The sequence below is a fragment of the Topomyia yanbarensis genome, chromosome 1 (genome assembly GCF_030247195.1).
Source record: "Topomyia yanbarensis strain Yona2022 chromosome 1, ASM3024719v1, whole genome shotgun sequence".
In the NCBI taxonomy this organism is placed as follows: domain Eukaryota; kingdom Metazoa; phylum Arthropoda; class Insecta; order Diptera; family Culicidae; genus Topomyia; species Topomyia yanbarensis.
Genome location: NC_080670.1, coordinates 16,102,081 through 16,113,530, shown reverse-complemented (window position 1 = coordinate 16,113,530; position 11,450 = coordinate 16,102,081). Strand labels below are relative to the sequence as shown.

At 40.4% G+C, this 11,450-nt stretch overlaps 2 protein-coding genes across 5 annotated transcripts; one reads left to right on the top strand and one right to left on the bottom strand.

The window, feature by feature from the left end:
• Positions 1–289: 289 nt before the first annotated feature.
• LOC131676980 (prostatic acid phosphatase) lies at positions 290–3,328 on the bottom strand. 3 transcript variants are annotated; one of them, XM_058956443.1, is made up of 5 exons: positions 3,239–3,299; positions 3,017–3,085; positions 2,472–2,677; positions 2,305–2,403; positions 290–1,679 (listed from the first exon to the last, which is right to left on the bottom strand). In XM_058956443.1, the coding sequence occupies exons 3-5, from the start codon at positions 2,565–2,567 to the stop codon at positions 606–608; spliced, it is 1,269 nt and encodes a 422-aa protein (XP_058812426.1). In that variant the 5' UTR covers positions 2,568–2,677; positions 3,017–3,085; positions 3,239–3,299; the 3' UTR covers positions 290–605. The 3 variants fall into 3 exon arrangements, with proteins under 3 accessions (XP_058812426.1, XP_058812428.1, XP_058812427.1); XM_058956445.1 differs by having other exon boundaries at positions 2,988–3,085; positions 3,239–3,287; XM_058956444.1 differs by lacking the exon at positions 3,017–3,085 and having other exon boundaries at positions 3,239–3,328.
• A 3,467-nt stretch (positions 3,329–6,795) lies between these two features.
• LOC131676979 (uncharacterized) lies at positions 6,796–10,555 on the top strand. Of its 2 annotated transcripts, none has more exons than XM_058956441.1 (5): positions 6,796–6,953; positions 7,014–9,499; positions 9,563–9,665; positions 9,728–10,011; positions 10,079–10,555. In XM_058956441.1, exons 2-5 carry the CDS (start codon positions 7,179–7,181, stop codon positions 10,182–10,184), a joined length of 2,814 nt encoding a protein of 937 aa, XP_058812424.1. In that variant the 5' UTR covers positions 6,796–6,953; positions 7,014–7,178; the 3' UTR covers positions 10,185–10,555. The 2 variants fall into 2 exon arrangements, with proteins under 2 accessions (XP_058812424.1, XP_058812425.1); XM_058956442.1 differs by having other exon boundaries at positions 7,011–9,499.
• Positions 10,556–11,450: the final 895 nt, after the last annotated feature.

Sequence of the window (11,450 nt, the reverse complement as noted above, 5' to 3'; positions counted from 1 at the left end):
TGGTAATAACGCATGTGGCCCTTTTATCTTGTGTAAGGAATAACAGTGCGATGATTATCGCCAAACGTGAATTCGATGAATAGCAACAATTATATTCAAAATAACACTTAAATACTAGTTAGTAAACTTAAACTAGCGTTGGCAGTAAATAGTAAATATTATGTTGACCCCGCCCATACTCAGGAGTACTAATTAATACACCGCGATAGGGTTGTCCACAACAGGATACAATGATTTACTCTATACTCCACAACTGGACGGTTATCGGGTCAAATGAGAACAAATATGCTTTTAAAATAGTCATATATCACTTTATTCCAAATTCCATAATGTTTAATCTCACAGCAAGTAACGTTTTAATAGAGTCCCAATGGCAACATTTATCTATTAATCAGTTCAATAGTCATAAAGTTAAATATATATAGTCCTACACACATTAAAAGTAACAAACAGTCACTAGTCTAGTCCTGGGTCGTACAAATGCATCATCATCTGCGCAGTGATCAAACGTCAACCTGTTCGTACACTTCCAGGTCATCTACCCCACTTGTCTCCAGCAGTAACCGTCGGCTGCGGTCAGTTCCACTACCGCCGTTCCACCGCCATTATCCGTCAATACGCAGGTACCACTGGTCGTTGTGATAACCGCTGCGGCGTCTCCGGTATGCCATCAGTACCAGCAGCAACAGCAGAATGGCCATCGTCGTTAGGAATATTATACCGATCAGGCCAGTTGAAGAACGCATGTCCGCCTCTACGTAGGTCAGCGATAGGAATGGAACCTGACATTCGCGTGGCCAATTATCTGGCAAGATGTCCTGATAAATCTTGAACATTTGGCTTAGCGGACAACGTGGACCACAGCTGGGAATGTTCATTGGTTCTGGTTCGTCTGTTGTGTTTTTGTAGTAGATTGAAATGTATGGCTCGTCGTAATGGGCGCTTTGGCGAAGTTCCAGGAGGACACATGATGCAAACGGTGGATTGTGCAGTTCGAATAATCGAAGTGTATTGAGTAGATTAGCTACGGTGATGTCGTGAGCGCTATAGATCCATAATTTTCGGTCAGGTTTTAATTTCTTATTTGCTTTGTCCTGGAATCGCTGAAGAATTTCTTTAACTAGAGGTCCGGTTTTGAGACGAGCTAGCTGGGGCGTGTAGGTTTTTGTGGCGAATGACCTGGCGGATATGGAACTCAGTGGTTGGGGGTAGACCTGCTTGGTCCAGTCTGGCAGTGTGAAGTTATTCAGTGCTTCGATGTGTAAACAACTGTAAAGGTTCTGTGCCGCAGTTGGTGTGTTAACCTTTTTTCCTGAGTGAGTACTGACATATTGGTAGACGGGTTCAAGCGATTTGTTATACTGCTGAAATTCATCGGAATCTTTGTACTTGCGGAGTGCGTTATCGTAGGCTGGACAGGGTTTCTTAGCAGCCAACACCTCATCCAGTATCTCCGGACTAGTGTGAACAGGGATCGGTTGCCACTGGATGGCAGAATCCCATACATCGGAACCGTTCGGTGGGTACAAACCGGCCAGGTTAGATTCGGCGCTCATCAGAGTCCGATCGACGTCCGTCGAACGGACGTAGATTTCATTGTTGGTGTAGGTACCACCTAGAAGATTATGGTAGCGGTTCCGCAACCAACGTCCCAGTTCCAGGTGGCGGTGCTTGCCGGCCTGTTGGTATATGAAAAATGATATACTTAACGTTAGCTTATCGTATTAGGCCCCTACGCAAAACACGTTCGCATTTGCTTGCACCTTCCCTTAAATTATTTTAATGTGGTTTGAACTTTTTCGTGATACCAAACCGTAGCAGTGTACAGCTTCACTCCATACAAACCCGGTTTGAAATTCAGTAAGAAACGAGTGCTATAGAATATTTGCTTTTAAGACTCGCTATTCAATTGATGAAAATAGTGAAACTAAAGGAATTATTCAATTTTTATCAATCCTAGGAAGTCACCTAGCTCAAAATATAGCAAATAAGCCTTTTTTAATGTAATAATAGAAACAATTCGGACCATGGAAATGTTTTACTATTTTGGGACAAATATTTTCAAACGCTTCTGAGCATTTACTGATGTCGAATTGTGCCCCACAGGCGATATTTAGGGAAAAAACAGCTATACACAGTACGATATATAGGAAAGCGCTAAACATATACGGCGTAATGAGTTTTTATCACATTATCCGATCGACTTCCGTTTCATATGCGACGTCATTTCAACGATCCGATTGCGTCGAGTTCGGGGAACTTCCTTATCTTACAACACAAGTCACTACTACGTAGACTACTTACATTTGTCAGCTGTCCCCAGCCGGTGGTCCAGTGGCTTGGATCCTTCCAGGGATCTTTGGGGTAGGGATCGATCGGTGTCCTATCTCCGTGACGGTACAGCTGCCGCAGACAAAGTGGAAGAAAATCAACTGAAACTTAGTTTTTCATACTATTAAATACCATCTTACCACATGAGCGAAAATAAGTTTTGCATCTTGGAACTCCTGCTGGGAACGAATGCAAAGAGTATGTAGCAATATCACAAAAAACGCCGATAGAATCATGCTGCTGCCACACCGAACTAGCAACCTACAAGCTGCAACTCTGCTGCTGATGCTAATTGCAGTTATACGTTTGACAGTGGATCAGGTGCAACTGAATGAGTTGGGTAGAGCTACAGTTTGAAGAAAATTAAAATATGTTAAGACCGAACGTACAGATTAAAAATACAGATGGAAGCCTCCTATCCAATTTTAGATATAGCATTACTCTGATCTCACGCAGAGAACGAAGCATTCAATGATCTCCTCTGTAACACCATTCATGGTTAGCCGTTTATGTACAAACAACCAAGCATAACGTGGTGACAATCATATAAACCAAAGTAGGGTGCATACATTTTTGGCCTGAAGGACACCAAAACAATTATTATGTAGGCTTGGATTTATTTATGTGATTTCTGTGACAAGCGCAACTAAACTTACATAAATTGAATTGCAATAATATTCGATACCTGTATAGCGTTTCGCAATGGCGACTAGTCACCGAGAGGTCGCATTGTTTTGCCAATACTTTAATGTGACTAAAACAGCATAAAATAGTTGTTATAAAAAGCTGTGATATGCTTCTTGCATGGACTCAATGGTTGTGCTGTGCGAGGTGCTGTGATAAGTGATATCACACACAGCGCACGATATGTTTATGAAATAATTTTATGCAAAAATATATTACTTACCTGCATCAACCTGCAACCGATAACGCGAAATGCATATCGAACATACTGAACTTTACAAATGACAACTGGATAACTGACACTGACACACTGATGAAAGCTCAATAAATTACCATATTTTTTGAATGCAACGTAACTGCAAAATTCCATAACACATTTAATGAAAGCCACCATATTAAGAAATCGTAACACGCATCGGCGCGCAGATGACGCGGCAATCGGCAGTGAGTCCCAGTTAAACCCATTCCGGAACCGGTTCGGATTTCTGAATGGAGTCAGAATTATAGTTACTATATTCATAGCTACGCGGAGACACTGAGCGGAACCAATGGAACATGCCAAATGCCGGAGCCAATCGAGCATGACGTCATATAACATGTTCTTTTTGGATGTATAAGGAATAGGTATTGTGATTATGGTTATAATTATTTTACTTTACTTGTGTTAACGAATGCAGAGAAACGAAAAGAATAAAAAAAAATCTGTAACACCGAGAGATATTCGCGCAAGTATGAAGTCATATCACCATATCTTCGAATTGCTTTTTCTATTCGTACATGTAAAGTTCTTACTCACGACAACAATGAAATTGTTAAGCTAGAGCTTTAACATTTGCATGGGATGCTAGTGTTTTCTTTTTGAAATAAGAGTTGCCAGCTTTTTTGTTCGCCTAACTCTGAATATAGTAACTCCAGTCAGAATGGATTCCAACTCAAATGCAACAACCGATTCCGACTCAATCAGTTTCGGAATCGGTTGTTGCATTTGAGTTGGAATCCATACCGACTGCATTCAGGATTCCGACTCAAATTCTGAATGGTTTGACCGGGGTGTTTTAATTTTTCTAGAACTGTTTTTCAATACATCATATCTAGCATAAACGTCAAACGGTAAATATCGCGTGTAAAGATTTATTTATAACTTTTAAATCTTTTTAATAATTGAAGCACATAGAAGGCTATTAATGCTACACACACAGAAAAAAATATTGGTAAAAGTAAGAATGTTCCGCTCTTAGCAAAAAACAACCAGCGTCTACTATCAGGATGAAAGTAAAACTTTTAAATTAATCAAGAATAATAATCAAAACAGAAGTTTTCCTTTTAAGCTAATGAAGAATAGTAATGAAAATAAAAGTTTTATTTTCAAACTACGAGTATGCGTTGGTTGTTTTTTGCTAAGAGTGAAGAACTATTATTTTTACCAACATTTTTTTCTGTCGATAATATAGAGATAATTGGGTCATTAAATGAGAAAAAAATCGTTTTTTATTACTTACATCGATAAAGCTGATTTTCGTGATTGCAACAATGTTTTTTTCCAGCTCAGGAAACGTGAAAATAATATTAAAATTTAAAATAAAGAAATATGTTGACAGTCTGGATTTGACACTATAGGAAGGATTTGACATATCGAATTTCACGACAAATGATGCCGTCAGAAAAAATTAAGGCGTTTTCTCGGTTTTCCCGCAGGGTTATTTTTATTTGACATAAACACCATCCATTGCGTATAGTTTTTTTTCATTTTGGGTGTTGTCCTGATAGGCCAGATGTAAACAACCGCAGTTTTCCTATGTATGGTTGCCAAGTTTACATTTAAAAAAAACAAAAAAATCGTTTTTACGTATTACAACGAAATTTTTTTTGAAATAATGTTATATTATGTATATTGGACATAAATTTATCGAATGAAACGGAAAACTATATATAGCTTAATGACCCAATTGATAATAATTATTTTATTACATTTTGCCGATCGTTTTTGCTATAACCCTCCTTTACATATTATGTGATCTTGGCAACACCGTTTGTAGATGGCACATTTTACTACAACGTTTTGACAGGCGGGCTTACAGATGTGATTTCCTGCAATCGAGAGTGCAGATATCAGATTTGGCATTTGAAAAAGATGCTTGGTTGGTAAAACATCGCATATACAAAACTTGAGCAAAACTGTGGTATGCTATATGTGACATTTTGACTTAGATTAAATTAACATGTAAAGAGTTATTATCTTTTTCTATCATTTCTCCATGATAAAGAGTCAATCCTTAGCTTGTATTTGCCGTAATAAACTCAGTTTATTTAAATTTGTTAGATAAAACGTTTTGAATAAAAGGTATACATTTTAGTATAGATACAGTCGTGATTCGCTGGTTGGGCCACAGCCTCTGCCCAAGCCACTACATAAACTAGAAACTTTTTTCTAGGCTATCCGCCGTAACTTGCCGTTTACTGTAAACGTAGTGTGAGAACTAACGAATTTGATTCGCTGATTGAACCGACTGACAAATGTAAAAAAACTCTTCAAAGAAGACGTTGATAGTGTAAACAACACTAACGTGTATTGAGAGATTGATTGTCAAAGTAAATTTGACCTTCGCTAGTTGAACATTGTCCAACCAACTAAAAACCAAACGTTATAATATAATAACATAACAATTATCACTATTTATACCTGGTATCAGCTTGATTATCGTATTTTGTATTTGTATTTTATCATTATTGTTGCAATCGTCAAAAATATGAAAAAACAGCCCGTTTTATTTTTTGCTGTACTGTAAGAAAGCAATATCGTAGAATTTAAATTTTCAGTCAATTTGTTGCATTTCGAAGCCTTCATTCGCATGCGTAAATGTTTTTGATTTATTGCGCACTTTCAACCAACCTGGACTCTCAAAACTGCGAGCTGTCAAAACACATGTATTTCAAGTGATAGAGATGGTACTTTCATAGACAGGCCAGTCGAACTAACCAGCCTATGGCAATAGGTTAAAAGGAGAATGGTAAGTGCGCAGTGCGGTTAGAATCCAGTTTTTAGAACAACAAGCAATAGGCTGTCTAACGCAAAACTTTGAATGGCCATGCGCCGCCTGTCTCTCATGGCATGAACCAAGAAAATGGTTTTGATTTTGACATGCACCATACAACTCGCGCACAAAATCAATAGATACGCAGTAAAAACGTAATATTTCCTAACGTAATCTGAAGGCACAGGGAAGAAAGTTGATTTTCTTTAAATTCCAGTCTTATTTTTTGTAAATAAATAACTTTTATCGCATATCTTTAAATTACGATTAAAATTTTTCATTCGGTACAAAAACACTTTTCTAAGCCTTTAACGATTGAATTTGGTTCGCAAATGATTCTTTTAAAGAGAAATTAGCGATTTTTATGACGAAAATTTTATTTTGCTTGTATTTTGACAGTTCCATTAACAAACATGATCATTTTGACTGCAGCGCAGCCCTATGTGTCGTTTTGTCGTTAGACAACGAATACATTTTATAATGGTGATTTCGCTTGAACCTGAAACTCAGTCAGGTCAACCGCTGTCAGTTCATACATTTTGACAGCAGTTGGGGTTAGGAACTGACTCAGTTTCGGCTAAAAAAAACCACATAAGTTCGCTCTTTTCACAAAAAATAACTCACCTTTGCGCCATCTGGACGTCGTCACTTTCGTGGATCTTTCAACACGCCTGTTTCGCTTCCCTCGCGCAGTCAAAGCTCTTAAAGCGAATCAGAGATGTCTGGTGGCTGGTGAGAGAACTATATGTGTTTCTGTCATCACCGCACTGCCTGCGTGAAAACTCGGTAGCGATTTGGAACCTTGGTGTATAGAATTAATTTTCGGTTTTTTCTTGCACAAATTGTGTGGTTTCTGGTTTGAATTGGTTCTGCTGGACACTGGCCGTTTTATGGATTACGATTAAGGTAACTTTTTAACACAGCGGTTTGTGGGTGTGTAAGCATTCAAGTTTCTCCACAAAGTAGATCCGAGTTCGAATGGAAAAAGTTCCACATCAAAACTCTTCCACTGCCAGAAGTATCGTTCATCGGTGTGTGCGAGTGATCCGTGTGTAAGTAGATTCACTGGCAAAGATTGGAATATTTCCATCGGAGCTGTTTTCGAGTCGTGATACTACTGGTGCAATAGCAATGGCTAATTCTGGCAACGAACCGAATGAGACTTTCTGGGACCAAGATCATGGCAATCAGCAGCAACAACAATTTGCTACAGCAGATTGCTCAGTTCCCGCACCATCCAGCAGCTATTATCATCCTACTGCCGATTCTGGTTTGAATTACAATCATCTCCCAGCCGGGGACAACTTTACCGTTCTTGCCGATGGATTTGGTAATTTTATCAAGGTGTACCATCAACCCAGTGAAGATGTTAACCTAAATAATCCCACTGGAAAGTATGAATATGAGCTGTTTTCAAGCAATAACAATTTTATGCGACCGGCACCTGGTTTGGGATATTTTTTCCATCAGCAGCAACCACAACAACAGCAAGGGCCTGCACCGGTAACTACTACAAGTTCTGCTGTAGGTCAGCCTGAAAATGCAGTTAGCAACACTAGTATGCTCATAAATCAACTGGTGGGAAATTGGGCTCCAACCATTTCTGGAACGTATTCGCCATTTGGAGGTGGCGGTCCATCGCTTCTTGCCGAAGGTTTGCCAAGATCCTCTCCGGAAACGTTTGTTCAAGCTCAACAACCTCCGTTTCCTCCGCAACATCAACCGCAGACTTCTTCAATACCACAACAAGTACAACCATCTCCGGTACATCAACCGGCTCAGATGCATCAGCAACTGTCTCCGAAAGCGTTAAATGATATAGTGAATCCCACACAACAGCAGCCAGTTTCGGCTGTTGCAGCCGCTGCTACCACTACTATCAATTATAACCAACTGAATGATGATAATAGTGCCAAGTTGAATCAAAATGTTAACAAGAAACAGCGTATCGTTGCCGAGGTTAAACCAATGCGGATGTCTTATTCTGATGTGTTGAGTAAGAACGTGGTTCCGTCAACAACGCCAATGGTATCAACATCCGCAAATGGTACCACTGGCAGTGGTACGAATGCGAAGCAGGTGGCATCTTTTCCGGGAAATAATGGTCATTCTTCGGCCGGTGGCAAATCGAACAAAGCGGAAAAAAGTGTAGGTAAGAAACCGCAGTCTTTTACTAATTCGGAGGAAAAATTCAACCGCAAGATGGATCGAAACAATGCGACGGGGCAGAAAAAGGTTGGCGTACAATCTGGCGGATCAGTAGGTCTTCAACAATCAACGGAGACGCCTGGCTGTTCGAAATCAACACTGGTAACTAATGGTTCCGATAAGCTGGGTAGAAAGATAGATAAGCCAAACAACAAGAATCTGAAGGGAGGAAACATCTCTGCTGGAAAGAAGAATCGCTTACGCAATTTCAACGATTCGTACACAATTCAGGACGTGCAAAGTGTCCCGAATAAGGAAACGCATACGTCGGGGGAAGCCGAAGAACTAGATGAAGACAACGAAGATCAGGAGGAGGAGGATGATGATGATTCTGAGGAGTACGACGAAGAGTCACACCAGCAGCAGCAACAACAATCTTTCATGTACAATGTCAAGAAAAATAACAACCCAAACGATACTCACATTGAAAAGATTGCCGGCTCTCGTGGTGCGCATAAACGAAGTGGGCGAACTTCGGGGACAGGTCGTATGAAACCGGAGAAGTCTCATCAACAATCACCAAATGGCAAACGTGGACAGCGACCTAGAAAAAATCAGAAATCTGTTATTATTCAGAAGATTGTCAACGCTTGGCTCGAGTACTCGGTGATTGTTCTGCTGTGGTTGTGGTCTTTAGTGAGCGATGTGGTTTATCTTAGTCTGAGACTCGTTTGGGACTATCTGGTAGCAGGATATCAATACTGCGAACAGCACGTCACTAGTTTAAAACAGGAATTGCAGCAGAATCGACCAGGGTCTTGGCTGAAAAGTGTATGGAAATCGTTTGATAATCGCTTCGCGAAGGATTCAGGCTGGGCCTTTTGGCGCGGGAAACCGAAATCGGCTCCGACCGAAGATCAAACGACTCCTGGTGGGAAAAATTACTACAAAGACGGACGGTTGCCATCGACGGCGGACGAGGCCATGTCTTCGCTATTGAATTGTAAGGGTAAGGATGCGTACAGCATTCTCGGTGTAAGTCCCGAGTGTTCACAGGAACAGATTCGAAAGCACTACAAAAAAATTGCCGTCTTGGTTCATCCGGACAAAAATAAGCAGCCGGGTGCGGAGGAGGCTTTCAAGGTGCTGCAGAGATCGTTCGAGTTGATTGGTGAACCGGAAAACCGTAAAGGGTACGATCAAAGTCTTGCCGAAGCGTTGAACGCGGAAAAGGCCTGGTCGGAGATAAATGATCTGTTGACTCAACTACACACGAAAATCTCAGAAGCTGCTAATACTATCAGGTGGGTTGATTAGTTTTGTTTCTAATCGATTGTGGTGTCAATTTACCGTGTTAACCGTTTTAGATGTAGCAGTTGTTGCCTCAGACACCCACGCAAACCAACAGGACGCGCTCATTACGCTGCCAGGGAGTGTAATTCGTGCAAAATTCGACATTCCGCCAGAGAGGTAAGATTTAAAACCTATCGAAGCTGCGAATGTTGTAACCAACCACACATTAATTCTCTTAGGGCGACATCTGGGCCGAAACAAGTTTTTTCGGTATGCGCTGGAAGTACTTGGCCATGATGGAGGGTAACGTGTACGACATTACCGAGTGGGCCAACTGCCAGAAGGGAGCATTGTCCCATTTGCAACCTAACTCGCACATCGTTCAGTACCGGATAGTGCTCGGAGGAAACTCGCAGCAACAGCAGCAGCAACAACAACAGCATGGTCAGCAACAATCCGGTGCGCAAGGACAGCCGAGTGAGAAGGATGCCGCTGGTCGTTCACGAAAGGATGCTCCTTCAAGGTAAGTCAGTCAGCTATGCTTAAATTGGTGCGTGTACGTGTGAAATTTGATTTTTTTATAATTACAGCGAACCGAACCTGGACGATTTTCTGAACAATATTTACGGAGGTCAGAACCAACAGGGACAACAGCAGGCGCAAAGCAGCTCCCGTCGAAGGCACCGTAGGAATTAGGCTGCGAACCACACGTTTTCCTATTGAGTAGTAGTTTGTAGAAGACTAATAGTAGAGATTATTACTATGTATTTTTAGCTAAAGTTTTTGTCGCTAACCGCGATCTACTCTGAGGTCCGCTTTAACTTTAACCTTCAAACGAAAGCAAGTCGGTACAAAATTTAGCGAATTGAGCAATATTGTACGGTTGAATCATTGTGAATGAAGTTGACGTTGAAGCGAGCCCGATAGGGTAAGAAACACAAACACATTAGTAACTCCTATCGTAGCTGTAGTAGTGGACCTTGAGACATAGATCAGCAAATCTCGATAAGTAATTGCTGAATACAGCTGAAGCTATATAATAAATGCTAAATATAGCGATAAATGAATCTTTTTTTTTATCCATAATATGGTTTCATACAAGATTACGTATAAAAATGGTAAAGAGGGAAAAGTCTGTCTTTGCCGTGAGACATGTTGGTAGATTTGAGCGATTCGTAGTAATACTGCGTAAGCTCGACTCTTGCCAGCAGAAGACAAAAAATTAGTCCGTAAGATTGAGCCTGTTTCTAACTACCCATGCACCTTACGCAGATTATCTTGAATCTGCTTTATTTTTGTCAAATCTGCGATTCTTCGCTTTCTTATTGGCGATTCTACGTTGAAACCGCTCGCAGATAGCGCTGGAAGGAAAGTGTTGCTGATTTTATTCTGTTCTGTCATAGTGCATATATTTTCTGTAAACATTGGTAAAAAATGACTTTTAAACACCAAATTACCGATCAATTTGTTGATAATTGTTTATGAAAATGGAGGAAAATCATCATTTTATCAGATGATGAGTAAACATCTTGCGAAAAGAGTGAAAAACATAGTGGTTTCTAATATTATTCGCAGAGCTATATGCGCGCTGTTTCGAAATGTAATTTGTTGAGCACCGTAGCCGCCGCAACAGCATTTCCCGTTCGTCCTAAGTTAAGCTAAACCTTCATGAGATGGTGTAAATTCATGAAACTCTCCAGATCACGCGAGGAAAGAGTATATCCGGCTAATAGGAAAGTGTCAGCTTTGTATCATGCACAGCCGATCCTTCTCTCCGATAGTCTTCACTGAATCTCCTACGTAGTTCAAAATATAAAGGAGTTTAACATTGGTGCTGATTGGGTTTCGGTTTCGAGTTGGAACTTTATTTATGGAACGATTTTTTATAACCACAATAATACCCCGATTACATTTCGAAGAAATGTATGAGTCAAATAGTTGCAAATGGCTGTACTTTCAGAA

Bases quoted from the DNA above. Each gene is read 5' to 3' on its own strand.
- LOC131676980 (XM_058956444.1), bottom strand. From the start codon at position 2,567: ATGATTCTATCGGCGTTTTTTGTGATATTGCTACATACTCTTTGCATT. The intron at 2,404-2,471 runs GTAAGATGGTAT...TGTCTGCGGCAG, and splicing joins AACTTATTTTCGCTCATGTG to CTGTACCGTCACGGAGATAG. The intron at 1,680-2,304 runs GTAAGTAGTCTA...ATATACCAACAG, and splicing joins GCTGGGGACAGCTGACAAAT to GCCGGCAAGCACCGCCACCT.
- LOC131676979 (XM_058956441.1), top strand. From the start codon at position 7,179: ATGGCTAATTCTGGCAACGAACCGAATGAGACTTTCTGGGACCAAGAT. The intron at 9,666-9,727 runs GTAAGATTTAAA...TAATTCTCTTAG, and splicing joins TTCGACATTCCGCCAGAGAG to GGCGACATCTGGGCCGAAAC. The intron at 10,012-10,078 runs GTAAGTCAGTCA...TTATAATTACAG, and splicing joins CGAAAGGATGCTCCTTCAAG to CGAACCGAACCTGGACGATT.